The 20,000-nt window shown below is 44.1% G+C and overlaps 1 protein-coding gene across 5 annotated transcripts in view; it reads right to left on the bottom strand.

Moving 5' to 3' along the window:
* The window catches only part of arhgef10 (Rho guanine nucleotide exchange factor (GEF) 10), a 79,791-nt gene that overhangs the window by 58,768 nt on the left and 1,023 nt on the right, over positions 1-20,000 (bottom strand). For 3 of the 5 annotated variants that reach the window (XM_047821547.1, XM_027144091.2, XM_027144093.2), the window contains exons 2-4: positions 10,095-10,193; positions 985-1,263; positions 649-903 (exon numbers count right to left, since the gene is read on the bottom strand). In XM_047821547.1, coding sequence (XP_047677503.1) covers positions 649-903; positions 985-1,263; positions 10,095-10,131 — 571 coding nt within the window. In that variant the 5' untranslated portion in view covers positions 10,132-10,193. Of the gene's footprint in view, positions 1-648; positions 904-984; positions 1,264-8,891; positions 9,148-10,094; positions 10,194-20,000 lie in introns of those variants that run through there. The other 2 variants (XM_047821549.1, XM_047821548.1) reach the window with 2 other exon arrangements.

The raw sequence follows: 20,000 nt of genomic DNA, 5'->3' as shown, positions 1-20,000 counted from the left end.
GTCTCTGTGTGTCAGTCTGAGTGAAAGAGGTGTGGCCACTATGTCTGAGTGAAGGAGGCGTGGTCTCTGTGTGTCAGTCCGTCTCAGTAATGTAGTGAAGGAGGTGTGGCCACTGTAGCCACTGCATGGACTTTTACCCTTCACAACTAAACTACGGTCAGTTGTTTTTCAGAGTAAATTGCATCTGTAGTCCATGTTTAAGTCACATCATGATCAGATCTGTCCAATCTGGTAAGCATCATGAGTACAAGTTCTTTATTTTATTAGTTTACTTTTCTGATGATTTTGTTGTACAATTCCGTTAATAAAGGATGATTTACCTTCAGTTTAAGTTCATATGTGCAACATAAAATATAATATGAATAAATGAATACTGAGTGAGGAAAAAGTGTGTTAGAAACAGTGCTGCAGTAACACTAAACAGGAAATCAGATAGAGAGAGAGAGAGAGAGAGAGAGAGAGAGAGAGAGAGAGAGAGATTTTCAATATGGATGCTGGAATTTGTTGGCAGAAAATTATGGCAATAGATATCCACGGATGGGCCGAGGATATCTCCCAGAGGGTGCCATTATTTACATCAAAAATGATTTTATCCGTTGCCCAAATTAAACGTAACCAATCAAAATGAAGGAATCTGTTCCTCTTTACCTTCTTCGTCCACTGAGAAGTGTCTGATGATGACGGGTGTGATGTAGGTGGGGGTGAGGATGGGGACGCTGGAGGGCGTGGCGTAGCCACAGGGCACGGGCACTGAATATCCAGAGGGCGTACCGGGGCTACTGGGTACTTCCTGGGCATCACCTTCTTTTCCACTGGCTGGAGAAGACACCAAAGGCAGGCTCTCGGGGGAAATGTCTATCACGGAGTACGGGTTGACTTTGGGTCGCGACCCGGGAATCCCTCCTGGTCAGAAAAACAGATCGATCACAAACAGATGACATTCAGTGTCCAGCAGCAGCAGCAGCAGCAGCTCCATGATCTTACCTTGTGTATCAGCACCTTCTGGAGGCAGAGGAAGCTCCTTATCAGGAAAGTCCTGCATTTGTCCCTCATCAAGAGGAGGAGGGAAGTCTGCGTATGGAGCTGAAGGGCATGTCTGAGGTGGTGGAGGTGGAAGATCAGCCTCCGCATCCACCAGGACCCGGACGGCTTGTAGAGACGAGTCACAATCCAGAGCAGGAGGGAAGGAGCTAGGACGCTCGGACTCAGGAGCTTCGTCATCAAATTCAAAACTTTCTCCTTCTTCTTCCTCCTCGTCTAGGACTAAAGACAGGAATGAGGGCAGAAAGAGAGAGAGAGAGAGAGAGAGAGAGAGAGAGAAAGAGAGAGAGAGAGAATCGATCACTGCAGTTCATTTTTACCCCATGCTGTATCTGATACCACAGCTCATTAATAATTAACACCTCCCCAACACCTCAGTCCCTCTCACTTGTGTTCTAGTCTCATGAGACTGCAGCCTACAGATTCACAGGTCAAAAGTAAACGTTATCAGAAGCAACAGCAACGTTTCCATCCCGAGTCCTTTAACCTTCAGTGAATCGATAATTTATTTATTTATTTATTTAAAAAAGAAAAAAAGAAAAACAAGAATAAATCTCCAATAATTCATAATTATCCATAACTGAACAACACACTTTGGCACAGATATACAAAATCTTACCAAATAACATTATCATTATTTAAAAGCTAATAAATATTAATGATCGTTGTGGGATAATATCATGAATATCATATCACAATAGCATTGTGAATATTAAAATATTAATTATGATCGAAGCATGACCGGAGCCGATCGGCCCTATACGCTCGCTACGCAAGTTGCGCAGGACCCCTCAAATTACGCAGGGCCCCGCCTCCCCCTGCCTCATTTTACAGCGCGTGTTAATATTTACTGTGTAGATGACGATATGAAGCTGAGCTATCCATCTGTCTATGAAAAGAGAAAAAGGAAACAAAAATGAGAGTGTAATGCGAGAACAGCGATCAGGGAAACTTCACTAGTGTTCTCTTTAAGTTTGATGTCAGCAAGAGCAAATGACAGTAAAGTTAAGTTGATTCTGTCTCTAGTCTCTATCTGACTAGCTACATGAGCTGTGCAGTGCTGCCAGTGCATCTCTTGGCCTGTCTGTCTGTCACACAACAATTTATCGCGTGAACATTCGCCTGAATAAACACCTGTGTTTATAAACGGCAGCTCGAAAACCGTGCCGCGCCTGAATATGCGATCATACAGAATGCGCGTGCAATCGTGCACGAAATGACATGCGCGCTTTCCAGCAACATCTGTGTGGGGACCAAAAAGTAGCGCGATAACACTCCTAAATGACAACGTTTATAGTCTCTCAATCAAGGTTACAACGACGTTAATGCAACATGGAAACCAATGGATTTACATTGGAATGGGCATAATGCCAGGTCAATATCAATGCACATCCCTCAGTAAATAATATCCATCAAGTATTGCTCTCACGCATACTATAGAACAGTGGTCCCCAACCCCCGGGCCACGGACCAAATGGTACCGGCCGCCCAAGGAACATTAAATGATTTCCATTTTATTTACTGTGGTGTATTCCTCTCGGGTTTGTGCGGCTTTCCATGGACGAGAGGTTAACCGGGAGCTGAGAGACGTCACCTAAAGCCGCACCGATACCGCGCATGCGCAAAATATCATGATATCGGGCCGGGTTTAGGTGACGTCTGGAGCCGAGCGGCTGCAAGCGGCAGTGGTGTTGTAGCTTTGGTGGAGAGAGAAGGTGTGTATCGCTCTTCTCTCTGTTCACCGGTACTTTGTCATGTTTAACAGTGCTTGGTGTACATGTATATTGTGTTTGCTCAAATTTAACCCACAAATTAGCAAAAATGAGCACGAAACAGACGTCGTTAGAAAGTTAGAAACTCTGCCGGTGTTCTGGATTAAAGTCATGGTGGAATACCCTGAGATTGTCACCACAGCACTTACATCCCTATCGCCATGTCCGACATGCTATCTGTGTGAAGCGGGGTTTTCTGCAGTGATGGCAACCGAAACAAAACAATGGAATAAACTGGACATAAGCAACACACTTCGAGTGTCATTGTCTCCTATTACCCCAGATGGAACCGTCTCGTTGTAAAGAAACAAGCTCAGGGTTCTCATTGATCTCACTGATTCAGTGTTGTAGTGAGTTAGAAAAGGCATGTTTAAATACAATTAAAGTAAATTTATTAATTTTAATTTAATTGTATAGACACCACCACCCCCATCCCCCACAACCAGCGGGCCGCGGTAAAATGATCAAACATTGCCCGGTCTTAAATAAAATAATGTTTAAAAATTACTTTGTGTTTAAGTCAGATTTGTGTTTGTATAGACCATAACGCATAAAAGGGCATTAATGGGAACATTAAAAAAACTAAAAAGTTATTCTTAACAGTAACGCGTTACTTTTTTGGTGTACGTAATCGACAAAGTAATTGGGTTACTTTTTGAATGAAGTAACTGGTAACTGTAACTAGTTACTATTTCTTAGTAACTAGCACAACACTGCTCGCTAGCTAATAAAGCTAAATCTGAGTTACTCGGCTAATTGCTAATAACCTGCTAGCGTCTCAAATGATGGGTTTTTTTTTTGTTTTTTTTCTTTATAAAATACAATTAACATTGGGAGCACAATGAAAATAAAATATTGTTTTAATCTGAATAAGGTCGTTTTTACAAGTGTCGATCTTTCTCTCTTTGTTCTAAAAGAGACAGTGTGTGAGAAAAACTCTGAGAGTGGAGCGAAGTGGAGATTTTCCTCGAGGTGCCATGAGGAATGTGAAAGTCTACAAGCTCCTTATTCTTAGAACCACTTGGAGTGGAGTTGTGGTTCAGGCTCGCTGCCTCCATCATCACTCTCAAGCCTGCAGCTATTTATAAAGCCACTTCCCCACACCAGTGTTTTGAGGAGGAGGAGGAGGAGGAGGAGGAAGTGCGGAAAGATCCGGAACAGCTATAATTTACAGGGTGGAACTGAAGACGTTACGGATGAAAATGTGCTCAGAAGCTGAAGATCATGTGGCATCTAGAGAGCGTTCTGCTGTGAAGAAGAACCTTTAATCAGTCGCTCCGGAAGTTGTTTACGCGATTATCGTGGCGTGTGATGCATTCTCAAAATTCTCAGAATGTTGTGGAGTTTGTTACGTTTCAGAAATTGCAAAATTGTCTAAACTTTGTGACTAGCTAATCTGGCTAAATCTGAACAACTTCTAGCTAATCTGGCTAAATCTGAAACACCTCCTAGCTAATCTGGCTAAATCTGAAACACCTCCTAGCTAATCTGGCTAAATCTGAAACACCTCCTAGCTAATCTGGCTAAATCTGAACACCTCCTAACTAATCCGGCTAAATCTAAAACACCTCCTAGCTAATCTGGCTAAATCTGAAACATCTCCTAGCTAATCTGACTAAATCTGAACAACTTCTAGCTAATCTGGCTAAATCTGAACAACTTCTAGCTAATCTGGCTAAATCTGAACAACATCTAGTTAATCTGGCTAAATCTGAAACACCTCCTAGCTAATCTGGCTAAATCTAAAACACCTCCTAGCTAATCTGGCTAAATCTGAAACATCTCCTAGCTAATCTGACTAAATCTGAACAACTTCTAGCTAATCTGGCTAAATCTGAACAACTTCTAGCTAATCTGGCTAAATCTGAAACACCTCCTAGCTAATCTGGCTAAATCTGAACACCTCCTAGCTAATCTGGCTAAATCTGAAACACCTCCTAGCTAATCTGGCTAAATCTGAACAACTTCTAGCTAATCTGGCTAAATCTGAAACACCTCCTAGCTAATCTGGCTAAATCTGAAACATCTCCTAGCTAATCTGGCTAAATCTGAACAACTTCTAGCTAATCTGGCTAAATCTGAACAACTTCTAGCTAATCTGGCTAAATCTGAAACACCTCCTAGCTAATCTGGCTAAATCTGAACACCTCCTAGCTAATCTGGCTAAATCTGAACACCTCCTAGCTAATCTGGCTAAATCTGAAACACCTCCTAGCTAATCTGGCTAAATCTGAACACCTCCTAGCTAATCTGGCTAAATCTGAACACCTCCTAGCTAATCTGGCTAAATCTGAAACACCTCCTGACAGGAGTCGCTGAGGAGTTTGTTAGCAAAGCACAGTGCTAACATCTCAAACATTGAAACAGGTCACCAAACACTGCAGGATGTGACGTTACAGCAAATTATTCACCAGCGGATTCACGTTACTGAACAACACTGAATCAACAAGCTTCTGTCCAATCAGAATCCAGAACTCAGACCAGTGTGGTGTGGCTGGAACTGGACAGGAAGTGAGATGTGTACTGGATGGAGCACAAAACAGGAAGTAAACGATGGGTAATACGGTTGTTTTTGTGGAATTTAATGAGGGGAATGTTGGCACACACACAGGCATGTGGACTGTAAGGACAGGAAACAGAATTATCTGAACAGGAAACGGATTTGGAGAAAGAACAGGGACGGGTTTCCCCAGAGTCCTTCTGCAGGAGGGGATTCCCAACTACAGCTGGACAGAAGAACAGATCACTTCTCTCCCTCAATCTTTCTCTCGCTCTGTCTCCCCATATCTCTCTCTGTTTTTGTCTCTCCATGACTCTCTGTGTCCCTCTGTGCATCTCACTCTGTTTCTCCCTCACTCTGTCTCTCTCTCCCTCTGTCCCCCCCTCTCTGTTTCTCTCTCTCCCTCTCTGTTTCTCCCTGTTTCCCCCCCTCTCTCTTTCTCCCTCTCTCTCTCACACTCTGTTTCTCTCTCTCTCTCTCTCTCTCTCTCTCTCTCTCTCTCTCTTTCTCCCTCTCTCTCTCTCGCTGTAGCTCTCTTCCTGCTCCCCTCATCTCTCTGTTTCCCTGTGTCTCTCTCTCTCTCTGGTTATCTGGTGTCCTACTTCAGCTTGGAGTCTCATCACTCAGATGTCTCTCACTGGTGCTGCTGAGGATGGACCACATGTAGCCTGGAGACACATGGGATTGCTGTGACTGGTTTCACTTAGACACCATGGTGATTACTTTGGACCGAAACTGTCACGATCGGTTTTGCTCTCAAGTCAGTGATCAGTTCTTCTCAACAACGGATTTCATAAATTAAATCTAAAATTAATCTCCTTCATCCTTCCTCCACGTCCATTGTTCAAAAGCGCTACACAAATACAACCCAGCTGAATTCGGAAATCTCACAAATTCAGAATACGTCGTCTCGATCATGGTGTTTGGTGAAAAAATTCCCAGAACTATACCGTCAGGACAAACATGCCTGACTCCTTCCATATTAATTACCTCACAGGACCGCTGAATGTTGGATTCTGATTGGTCAGAAAGTATCGCTTGATATCGATGCACTCTTTCTGTTTTCACCCGAGCTATGAAGACCTTTTTTAACGAGTCTCCAGTGTCAGAACGATGTAAAGAGGTCAGAGGTGAAGCTGTAGATTTTTTTTCCTGCACCAACGTACCGAGAGAATAAAAAAAGCTTGTGAGGGAAAAACTGTTTATATCAGTTGTGATGTTCCAGAGCTCCTCATAGACTCCATGTGGTGTTTGAGGACAACAACCTCCTCATCAATACACAATTGTTGGACTGTAATTGTAGGACACAATTATTGTTCTGACTGTAGAAAGGACATTATTCATAATAACACTCTCTGATGTTTATAACAGTTTATAATCACACCCTCCAGTGTCACCCAAATGAGGATGAGGTTCACTTTTGAGTCTGGTTCCTCTCAAGGTTTCTTCTTCTTCCATCTAAAGGAGTTTTTCCTCACTACAATCACCTCAGTCACCTCAGCCTTGTTCATTGAGGATAAATACAACCACATAAGTCTAAAATTAATGTATGTCTAAGAAACTTTCTGTATTATATTTCTTATGTTCTGTGAAGCTGCTTCGAGACAATGTCCGTCGTTAAAATCTCTACACAATAAAATTAAATCGAATCTCGTGATTTTTCAAAATGACGTCGCGACACGCGTTCAGACAAATCTCTCTTTCGTTCACGTGTGGAACACGAGTACAGCATTTCTCTCAGGTTTAGAACAGGTTTGTTTTATAATAATAAGAAAAACAAAAATTCTGTGGTAAAATCCCTCAACAATCATTAAAAAACACCACAGAAATACAGACCATCAAAAGCGAGCGGTTGTAAACAGTACAGACAGAATGTGAGGAAAAAAAATGCTTTGAAGGAAAATAAAATCTACTTCTCCTTGTTGCTAGGTTCAAGCACGCTATCGGTACGTACACCAGCATGTAGCTACAGCTGCTGGAAAAAAAAACCCTGCTCTTCTTTTGCTGAAAGTTTGAGTGGCAACGAGACACGGAGGAAGTGACGGACAGAGCCGGAAAAAGGAGGGAAAGAAGCTGAGAAGAAATTCACAGGAATTCCAGAGAAGCGTGAAAAGCACTATTCGGACGGGATTAGTTTTACGTGGGGACGTGGAGTAATGCAATTTTACCTCAGGACGTCTGTAATATTAATTGGCCAATTCGCACGGGACAAGACATCTCAGTAAAACTAGCAGAATTGGGAGGGGTAACTCGCTTTATGCACCACAGTAACCTCCTTGTCGTCATGTGCGTATGACGTTGCTTCCTGTTATCACGTGCGCAAACAGACAATGCCTCCATGCTTGCAAAACGCGCCAAAAACTACTTTTAAACAGGAAATGATGGAATTTTACCGTACATATTTACAGCGGGTCTTTTCGGACGGGATCAGTATTACCTGAGGTAATTTTTCCAGACCTTTTTTACAGAAGGTAAAAGTCGCCGTAATCTTTACTGACATTGTCCGTAATGATTACCGAGATGGCACATTCGGACGGAACTAAAATCACAGAGAAGCTCTGGTTATAATTACTTTACCCCCCACGTCCCCACATAGAACTAATCCCGTCCGAATAGTGCTTAAGAGACAGGTGTTCATCTCTTCACACACACTTCAAAATTCAAGACAGTTTTAACAAAAACTGGACGACGTTCTAGGCTGTAAAACCAGTTACTTGCTAATGATGCTCGATATTATCACAGCACACTGTTGCTAACTATTAGCATAGAGCGCTGAATCGTATCCAGGCGAGTTCATGCTAGCAAGGTCATTTTCTACACAAGCAAACAATACTAAAACAGGGACGTGGTAGCCTAGTGGGTACGGTGTTGGGCTACCAAGCGGAAGGTTGTGAGTTCGATTCCTACGTCCACCAAGCTGCAAAATCTGCAATGTCTTAAAAATGGACCCAAACGAGTCCTCGGACTGACCATACTGTATGTCACGTGTGCTACAGCTTTAGTTTCTATCTGAAATTAGTTCCTGTGTATGAAATAAAAACAATGAAGGTACATTATACAACAATAGAGAAAAACAAGCCTGGTAAGTGAATGTACTGTAGCTAGCAGAGTTAGCTTTCAATGCTAATATGCTAACAAAGCTAATACGAAGCCTGGAACATACCGTGTAACTCAAATTACCGGTTTTCACACTGATTAGATTCTTATTTACATTTGTGTTTAATTGTTTAGTCGAAGACATTCGACATTTACAAAGACCTGTTGAATGTATGCAGCTAGCACTGCTAGCTAACTCTGCTAAAATTCTAACACAAGGTTTGTAAACTGAACATATCAAACAAAACACTTCACTTTTTTTTTTTAATTCATAACTTTATCATCATTAAAACTGATTTTAAGTACATTTTAAAGCAAACGAACGGGACGCTGTGGTAAATTGTGTGCAATAAGCTACGTTTTTGTCCTGTGAGCTTTGTGCTGTGTTTCTTCTGAATACCAAACAAACCAATAAAAAGGTTGTAACTGTTCTGTTTAAATAATTAAATAAACCCTGCAAATGACAATGTTTATAACGTTACCTGTATTTTGTTGTAATTTGCACAGCTAAAGCTAATCTACACTCTCCACCTGGGTCTGGAGCTTCCCGTGACCTTTGACCTCTATTTTCCCTTCTGTTGGTGTTTCGGTAATTACAGGACACGGTGCAGTGAGTGCAGGATCACAGGAGTGACGTGCAGCCGCTAATAAACCTTAAAATAAACCGGCGTGACTGAACACGGAGACTCAGCACGACCCGATACGGCCTGGGGACTGCCAGAGAGGCAGACACAAAGGGAGAGAGTGTGTGTGTGTGTGTGTGTGTACCTTCACCTGTGTCTCATGTCCTTTCTGTCTCTTGCAGGTGTGTGTGTGTGTATGTATGTGTGTGTGTGTGTATGTGTATGCGTGTGTTTGTGCGCGTGTGAAAGGAAGGACGGTCCAAACAGTAGATGAAGATTAGTCTGTAGCTAGCCGTATTGCACTAGCCGTATTGCACTAGCCGTGTCGCACTAGCCGTATCACACTAGCCGTGTCGCACTAGCCGTATTGCACTAGCCGTGTCGCACTAGCCGTGTCGCACTAGCCTAGTAATACCAGCGAACCTGTGGCAATTATCGATAGACTAAAATTACAAATATTCAGCTTTGGAAAACACAGCATCAGTAGTTAAAAGGTCAGAGGTCAGAGGTGACAACCTAGTTCGTGTTGGAAAGTGTATGATGCATAACAGAGCTGGATTTCCTCTTATGAATATTCAGAGTCAGACCTGTACTTAATGCTAGTGTGTGTGTGTGTGTCTCTGTGTGTGTGTGTGTGTGTGTGTGTGTGTGTGTGTGCGTGTGTGTGTGTCTGTGTGTCTTGCACTATAATCGTTACCAAAGATGGAAACTCTTTATAGGCTGTTAAACTGTTAAACTCTTTATATGCAGTTTACGATCTCTACCACTATCCCCCCCCCCTTTGTTCATCTTTCTTTCTCTCTTTCTGTCTTTCCCCATTGGTCTCTTTCTGTCTGTCTCTCTTTTAACGTCAGTCTCATCCTGTTTCTCATCTGTTGTCTCCCTTTCATTGTCTCAGTATCTGTTTCTCCATCTCCTTCATCTCTTAATCGTGTTCTGTCTCTGTCTCTCTCTCTCTTCATGTCACTCCTTCTCTGTCTGCTTTTCCAATGACTTGTTGACACTAGAGACTCCTTACTTAATAATCAACACCATTTGACCAATCAGAGAGCAGCGTCTCACCATCAGGGGGAGGGGGAGGAAAGTCGTCCTGCTCCATACCAGAGGATTCCTACAAACACACACACACTCCACCGGATCCACAGGGGCTCACACACACACCTGCAAGAGACAGAAAGGACATGAGACACAGGTGGAGACAGACACACACACACACACACACACACACACACACACACACACACATACACACACACAATTCCCAGAATGTTTTGCTTTAATAAATAAAATAAACATTTTTAATAAACACTCAGATACAGACTGCATTCACTGTGTCATGAGAACAGGATGTAAATAAAATAATAATTAAATAACTATCCAGTCAGAGGTCCAGGTACAGGGACGTCCACAGCTCCAGGCCACAGAAACAGTTCTACATGTTGTCTATAAGAGCGAGAAATAAATGAGGCTCATACTCGTCATACTGTACAACAGAGAGAGAGAGAGAGAAAAATGGGCAGACAGAGAGGCACTCACACACACACACACACACACACACACACACACACACACACTAGTAGGTGAGATGTGATGTCATTCTACACAACAGAAGCCTCCTTGTTGGAGTGACTCCACAACACAAGGTCATTGGGTCAGTAGGAGCAGAGACAGAGTCACACTCACCACCACAGTCCTCACACACACACACACACACACACACACACACGTTACAAGTCCAGAGACTGTAGCAAATTAACTACAGACACAGAACAGGACGTTGTGTTGTCATGGAACAAGAAAGTCTCACTCTCTCTCTCTCTCCCTCTCTCTCTGTCTCTCTCTATGCCTGTCTCTCTCTCTCTCCATCATCCTGTCTCTTTCTCTCTCGCTATCCCCCCCCCCATCATCCTGTCTCTCTCTCTAAGAGAATGTTCCCTATATGCTCTGCTGCATGCAGGACAACAAGATGCAGTGCCCTAAAGGTTTCAGTACACACATAATAAAGGAGTCCTCTTGGTGTCCTTACATTGAGGGCAAAACAAACGTTGCCCTATACACTGCTCTACATACAGGAAAGCCAAGTGCCCTATAGGGTCTAAACACAGAGGAGAACAGAAGAAGTGGCCTGTTGTCTTCACTACATGCAGGAAAACAAGACCCAGTGCCTTCTAGGCTTCTCTACGTTATTTGTGTTAGCGAATCTACATACAACGTGTGACGTGGACAGACTGCTGCACCGTGACGTCATTATTTCTTTTTATTCTCTTATAGTTACAGTATTATCTAACATACGAGCTCGTGTCATCACTTACACTACAGCAGCTACAAAAAAGACAGCGGGAAAAACAGTTACGGTTAAGACGAGACGAGACGAGATGAGACGAGAGCTTCATTCGGCCCACAGTGGGAATATTTCTGTTACAGCGGCAAAGAAAAAAAATGTGCATATATAAAGTAGAAACATAGAACAAATACAGACTGGAAGAGACTGGACAAGGTCCTGGATCGGTCTTCTGTCCTCTGCGATCGAGACGACGATGGCGTAGACGTCAGAGAACTTCTGCAGGTCACAGGATGCTGAGCTGAACATGAAGTCTGCATTGTAGACAGTAAAGAAGAACAAACCCAGGACCGTTCCCTGAGGGACTCCGGTGTTACAGACAACCGTGTCAGACTCACAGTCACGAATCCTCACGTACTGTGATCGGTCTGTGAGGTGATCCGGTACCCAGGTAGATAGATGATGGTCCAGTCCCATGTACTCCAGCTTATCCCTCAGAAGCACAGGCTTGATGGGTTCACCAGAGCACTGAGATGAGTAAGCACCAGCTTCTCAAACGTCTTCATCAGATTTGTGGTCAGTGCTACCGGTCTGAAGTCCACAAAGACTTTTGGGCATGACGTCTTTGGTACCGGTACCAAGCAGGATGTCTTCCACAGCTGTGGCACCTTCCACATTTTCAGGCTCAGACAAAATATGTACAACTTTTGCCCCTTTTCCCACCGAGGCAGTTTGAGTGCAGGTTCGGAGCCTAATTTAGAACCAGTTCTTTCTGTTTCCACCCCCAAAGCACCGGCTCTGAACCAGGAAAAGTGGTTCTTAAGTAGCACCAAAACGTTGCTGGTCTAGACTTAAGAACCGCTTATGTCTGGGCCTGGGGGCGGAGCTGTGGGCGGGGCTACTGTTAGCACATTTGATAATGTACCTTAAGTATACTAATGTTTAATACACTTTTACTTTACCGCGATATGATACATTATCAGCACACATGATAGTAGGTAGCTACATGCTAAGGCTAACTTTTTTCTGTTAATGATAAAATAACGTTATGTACTTTCTCGATCACAACCTCCGTTTATACAGATTACACGGAGCCGCACGTACACGTCGGATTCGCCACGTTTGGGTGTTAATGTAGGTTCACAAAGCCATGAGCATTAACAGTAAAGCGACATCCGCCATTGTTGTTGTGTTTGTGTTTGTCGCTGCTGCGCTAACGTCGCTGTGTAACGTGACACGTATACAGTGACGTCACACTCGGCGCTGTGATGCTCTCTAACCGATGGAAAGGCAAACCGGTTCTTAGAAGGTTCTCCAGTGGAACCAACTTTGAACCAGCACCAGCGCTAGCTCTGAACCAGCACCCGGGTCTTTTTGGTGGAAAAGGGGCATATGTGGCATACAGTGCCGTCTAGGCCTGTAACTTGATCTTTCTGAGCTCTATTCTCACCTGGGCTTGTGTAAGGAGCAGTATGTAATGGTTGGAGTGGGGGGTTTGGTTGGATGTGTTGTGGATGGACTTTGAGGTGGAGCTGGAGCAGCTTGCTGTGGAAGAAGAGAAGGATTCAGATCATTCGCCCACTTCAGGTCACCTCAGCCTGAGAGCTCGGCACCTTATGACCTGTTTTATGGAGACTCCTTGGTATATCATGCTAAATTAGCGCCACGCGTTTGCTAGCTCAGCTCTCATGTCTGTAAAATAGAAGCTTTTATAGAAGTTTTATTCTATTCATTATCCACGGAATTGATTTCCTGTTCCATGCGCTTCACTTCCTGTTTTTCATGCTAACACACCCGGCGTGCCCATCAGACGTGGCCGAATTCTTCCGCACGCTTCAGATGTTCCTCAGACTGTGTTTTGTCTCCTGCTTTACAGATCCTCAGAGAGAGGGAGGAGGAGAACAACCATGATGACACACACACACACACACACACACACACACACACACACACACACACACACACAGCGAGTCGTAACAAGTAACAGAAGAAAAGCAGGAGCTTCGCGGCGCAGGGAAGGAAACGCTTATGTACGGATCGCTGCTAATGCAGAGGATTTGTTTTGGTGTGTTTAAAACATAGTAATTCAGCCAAATGTGAATAAACACTGCTTTGTGTTCACACACACACACACACACACACACACACACACACACACACACACACACACACACACACACAGGATTACTCTGACATGCTTTTTTAACTTTCACAGAACTCAAGTGAAAAGAATTATGGGATAAAAGACAGATGTCTCTCTGTCTCGTCTCTCTACTAAACCCGTCTCTCTGCACATTGCCATGTCCTCCTGTCCTCATGTCCTCCTGCACATTCCAGTCTATCTCCTGAAGCTGTCTTTCTGCCATGTTGTTCCTCTACAGCTGTCTGTCTCCCTGCTGTACTGTACTTGCTGTGCCATGACCCCAGAGTCAATAAGAGCTCAGAGGGAGTGAATAGGATGACAAAGCGCTTTACAAGAGAGACAGAGAGCTCATGCATACTAATCCCCTCTTCTCTCTCTCTCTCACACACACACACACACACACACACACACACACACACACACACACACACACACACACACTGTTCCCCTCGTCTTTTTCTCAACACTGTACAGAAATTAGCTTTGTGTTTCTTCTGTGTTCCAGTCAGACTATCACTGTCTCTCGCTGTCTCTCTCGCCCCCCCCCCTCTCGCTCCCTCTCTCTCTCTCACAATCTGTAATGTCTGAAATAAAGTCTCATTAAATGTTCTGAATGTAAACAATGTGTGTGAAAGTGAACACAATCACTCTGGGGACAGACAGATATGCAGACAGGCAGACTAACAGACAGATACGCAGACAGGCAGACTAACAGACAGACAGATACACAGACAGGCAGACTAACAGACAGATACGCAGACAGGCAGACTAACAGACAGATACACAGACAGGCAGACTAACAGACAGACAGATACACAGACAGGCAGACTAACAGACAGACAGATACACAGACAGGCAGACAGACAGGCAGACTAACAGACAGACAGATACGCAGACAGACAGACTAATAGACAGATATGCAGACAGGCAGACTAACAGACAGACAGATACGCAGACAGGCAGACTAACAGACAGACAGATACGCAGACAGGCAGACTAACAGACAGATACACAGACAGGCAGACAGATACACAGACAGGCAGACTAACAGACAGGCAGACTAACAGACAGACAGATACACAGACAGACAGACTAACAGACAGACAGATATGCAGACAAGCAGACTAACAGACAGATAGATATGCAGACAGGCAGACTAACAGACAGACAGATACGCAGACAGGCAGACTAACAGACAGACAGACACGCAGACAGGCAGACTAACAGACAGACAGATACGCAGACAGGCAGACTAACAGACAGACAGACACGCAGACAGGCAGACTAACAGACAGACAGACACGCAGACAGGCAGACTAACAGACAGACAGACACGCAGGCAGGCAGACTAACAGACAGATACACAGACAGGCAGACTAACAGACAGATACACAGACAGGCAGACTAACAGACAGACAGATATGCAGACAGGCAGACTAACAGACAGACAGATATGCAGACAGGCAGACTAACAGACAGACAGATATGCAGACAGGCAGACTAACAGACAGACAGATATGCAGACAGGCAGACTAACAGACAGACAGACACGCAGACAGGGAGACTAACAGACAGACAGACACGCAGACAGGGAGACTAACAGACAGACAGACACGCAGACAGGGAGACTAACAGACAGACAGACACGCAGACAGGGAGACTAACAGACAGACAGACACGCAGACAGGGAGACTAACAGACAGACAGACACGCAGGCAGGCAGACTAATAGACAGATATGCAGACAGGCAGACTAACAGACAGACAGACACGCAGACAGGCAGACTAACAGACAGACAGACACGCAGGCAGGCAGACTAACAGACAGATACACAGACAGGCAGACTAACAGACAGACACACAGACAGGCAGACTAACAGACAGACAGATATGCAGACAGGCAGACTAACAGACAGACAGATATGCAGACAGGCAGACTAACAGACAGACAGATATGCAGACAGGCAGACTAACAGACAGATACGCAGACAGGCAGACTAACAGACAGATATGCAGACAGGCAGACTAACAGACAGATACGCAGACAGGCAGACTAACAGACAGATATGCAGACAGGCAGACTAACAGACAGATATGCAGACAGGCAGACTAACAGACAGATACACAGACAGGCAGACTAACAGACAGACATATGCAGACAGGCAGACTAACAGACAGACAGATATGCAGACAGGCAGACTAACAGACAGATACGCAGACAGGCAGACTAACAGACAGATATGCAGACAGGCAGACTAACAGACAGATATGCAGACAGGCAGACTAACAGACAGATATGCAGACAGGCAGACTAACAGACAGATACACAGACAGGCAGACTAACAGACAGACAGATATGCAGACAGGCAGACTAACAGACAGACAGATATGCAGACAGGCAGACTAACAGACAGACAGATATGCAGACAGGCAGACTAACAGACAGATACGCAGACAGGCAGACTAACAGACAGACAGGTCCTACAACACACCTGATAAATGTCCAACACACCCACTGACACACTGGAGAGGTTTTATACATCAGACAGACAGACAGACAGGCAGACCAGCAAAGCCACAGACAGACAGACAGACAGACAGACAGACAGGTCTATAGACACAAACAGGTTGACAGACAGACAGACAGACAGACAGACAGACAGACAGACAGACCAGCAAAGCCACAGACAGACAGACAGACAGACAGACAGACATGCGAGCAAACAAGTAGGCAGAAAGACAGACACAGGTAGAGACAGGTAGAGACAGACAGAGATGTTAGCAGACGGACAAGCACTGAAGCAGGCAGATGGACAGACTAATGCGCAGACAGAGAGAAAAAAGCACACACACACACACACACACACACACACACACACACACACACACACACACACACACACACACAGCTGATAGAAAGATTTTAAACATATCAGTCAATAATGAATTGTATTTAAAAACTGTTACAGTCTTTAAGTTGGTGTGTGTGTGTGTGTGTGTGTGTGTGTGTGTGTGTGTGTGTGTGTGTGTGAGTGTGTGTGTGTTAGGGATTAGTCACAAATATTTTTCTAGAACAATCTGTGTTAGTAATAACTGTAATTACTCGGGAGTGGAAAATAAAATAAAGAGCTGTCTTTAAAAGGTGAAGCCTGAGGCACAGAAACATGCAGTGTTATACTGATATTATTCATCTCTGTGTGTGTGTGTGTGTGTGTGTGTGTGTGTGTGTGTGTGTGTGTGTGTGTGTAATGGATTAAAATCATGTTGTATTCAGTAAATATGCCTGAGATCACACACACTAGCCACTATGTAGGCTGCTGAAGAGAAATAAAACTACACACACACTGTTCACTACATCACTCACATCAACACCTTCACTAAGGCTCCACCATCATCATCATCATCATCATCATCATCGTCCCAAATCACACAGAGATGAACTCATTCCGATGGTGAGTGTGACAAGAGAATGTGCAAGGAGAGTGTGTGTGTGTCAGGGGTGTAAGGAGTGTGTGTGTGTTTGTGAAGAGTGTGTGTGTGTGTGTCAGGGGTGTAAGGAGTGTGTGTGTGTTTGTGAAGAGTGTGTGTGTGTGTATGTCAGGGGTGTAAGGAGTGTGTGTGTTTGCAAAGAGAGTGTGTGCAAGTAGGGATTGTGTGTGTGTCAGGGATGTAAGGAGTGTGTGTGTGTGTGTGTGAGAAGTGTGTGTGTGTTTGCAAAGAGAGTGTGTGTATGTCAGGGGTGTAAGGAGTGTGTGTGTGTGTGAGAGAAGAGTGTGTGTGTGTTTGCAAGGAGAATGTGTGTCAGGGATGTAAGGAGTGTATCTGTGTGTGTGTGTGCGCGGTGAGTGTGTGTGTGCATGTGTGTATGTGTGTGTGTTTGCGAGGAGAGTGTGTGTGTGTCAGGGTTGTAAGGAATGTGTGTGGTAAGAGTGTGTGTGTTAGATGAGTGTTTGTGTTTGCGAAGAGAGAGTGTGCAAGGTAGAGAGAGAGTGTGTGTGTGTGTCACGGGTATAAGGAGTGTGTGTGTTTCGGGGATGTAAGGAGTGTGTGTGTGTGTGTGTGTGTGTGTGTGTGTTACAGAACAGTGTGTATAGAGCTGAGTGTTGTGGGCAGAGTCAGTCCTGCTCAGTCAGAAGTTTGTTAAACAAATCACTGCAGCAGTGAAGGCTGAGACCTCTGACTACACACACACACACACACACACACACACACACACACACACACACACACACACACACACACACACACACACACACACACACACACACACACACACACACACCCTGATTTCTAACAGCAGTACAAAGCGAACACTGGACACAGACTCATGTAGGAAGTTTGTGAGGGTTGAGGTGAACATTCCTGAAATTCCTCCCAGCGCTCCGTGACTGAGGGATTTTATTTGGGACTGAAAGGAAAAATAATAATAATAATAATAATAATAATAATAATAATAATAATAATAATAATAAAATGCAGTTTCAGCTGAAGAACACAGAGACAAAACTCCGTCTGATTTCACTCTTCATATCATGACAGATGCTCATTAAAGCTGCTGCTACTCATTTTTTCCAGAAAAACAGAATCACGTGACACCGTAACCATGACGACGCTCGGAACGGTCGGCTCTAACGGTCCAAGAGGTTCGGCGAACTTCTGCGACGTCATGATGAGCGGAGCGGCTTGTAATAATAATAATAATAATACATTTGAACACTGTTGCAATATTATTAATAATATATAATAAAAAAAGGAATCATCATAAATCAGAAGATCCATTTAAAATAAAAAGCTTCTGCATTTTAAATCTGCTCCTTTTCACTGGTTTCATTAATATATACAGTATATTATATATAAAACGTGACACAACTCGACTTTCTTCATCTAATTTAATTAAATAAAAGGTTTGTAATGAATCTTTAAAGAATTTGAAGTCAAACTAAAATAGATGAAAAACTACAATATGTGACAAAGTTATCCAGCTGTTTTTTATTTGACCTTGAAGTGGGGCAAGTCGTGGCCTAATGGCTAGAGAGTCTGACTCGTTGTGGGTTCCAGTCTCGGGCCGGCCACAACTGAGGTGCCCTTGAGCAAGGCACTGAACCCCCCAACTGCTCCCCGGGCGCCGCAGCATAAATGGCTGCCCATTGCTCCGGGTGTGTGTGTGTGTGTGTGTGTGTGTGTGTGTGTGTGTTCACTGCTGTGTGTGTGTGTGTGTGTTCACTGCTGTGTGTGTGTGTTCACTGCTGTGTGTGTGTGTTCACTGCTGTGTGTGTGTGTGTGTTCACTGCTGTGTGTGTGTGTGTGTGTTCACTGCTGTGTGTGTGTGTTCACTGCTGTGTGTGTGTGTTCACTGCTGTGTGTGTGTGTGTGTGTTCACTGCTGTGTGTGTGTGTGTGTGTTCACTGCTGTGTGTGTGTTCACTGCTGTGTGTGTGTTCACTGCTGTGTGTGTGTGTTCACTGCTGTGTGTGTGTGTTCACTGCTGTGTGTGTGTGTGTGTGCGTGTTCACTGCTGTGTGTGTGTGTGTGTGTGTGTGTGTGTGTGTTCACTGCTGTGTCTCTGTGTGTGTGTGTGTGTTCACTGCTGTGTCTCTGTGTGTGTGTGTGTGTGTTCACTGCTGTGTCTCTGTGTGTGTGTGAGTGTCTGTGTCTGTGTAAACAACCTAAATACTAACAAACCTACAGACTAACTGGCTGTGTGTGTCGTGTCACTACGAGACAGTAAATCAGAGACGACACACTCAGTGACGAGGCCGAGTTACTGAGTAACTTTACATTTCCTGATCAATTAATAAGTCAGAGAGAATAATCAATAAGTGCAGGTAGAGTTTGTATTAATTAATATTCTCTCACTCACTCATCTTCTACCGCTTATCCGAACTTCTCGGGTCACGGGGAGCCTGTGCCTATCTCAGGCGTCATCGGGCATCGAGGCAGGATACACCCTGGACGGAGTGCCAACCCATCACAGGGCACACACACACTCTTATTCACTCACACACACACTCTCATTCACTCACACACACACACACTACGGAAAATTTTCCAGAGATGCCAAACAACCTACCATGCATGTCTTTGGACCGGGGGAGGAAACCGGAGTACCTGGAGGAAACCCCCGAGGCACGGGGAGAACATGCAAACTCCACACACACAAGGCGGAGGCGGGAATCGAACCCCCAACCCGTGAGGTTTTAGGCGAATTTCAAACCACTAAGCCACCGTGCCCCCCCCAATTAATATTCTAATGAATGCAATTAAATTAATTCCATTATATTTCTGTTAAAGCAGCTTGAGTGAGCAGAATAAAGCAGCAGCACCGTCAGGCTGAGCACGAGGTTTAAAACACTAAATATCATCATATAATCATCATTTACTCAAACAGGAGCAAACGTTCATAAATGTGCGGTCAATTATTATTATTATTATTATTATCATTATTATTATTCACAAACAGTATAACAAATTTGAACATAGAGCTTTTCTGGACTTTACAAAAGGAAATTACTTAAATAAATAATTTAATACAATACTGACTTCAGA

This window comes from Tachysurus fulvidraco, chromosome 12 (assembly GCF_022655615.1).
Source record: "Tachysurus fulvidraco isolate hzauxx_2018 chromosome 12, HZAU_PFXX_2.0, whole genome shotgun sequence".
Classification (NCBI taxonomy): domain Eukaryota; kingdom Metazoa; phylum Chordata; class Actinopteri; order Siluriformes; family Bagridae; genus Tachysurus; species Tachysurus fulvidraco.
Note: the sequence above shows the minus strand (reverse complement) of the source record. Positions and strands in the feature narration are given on the sequence as shown.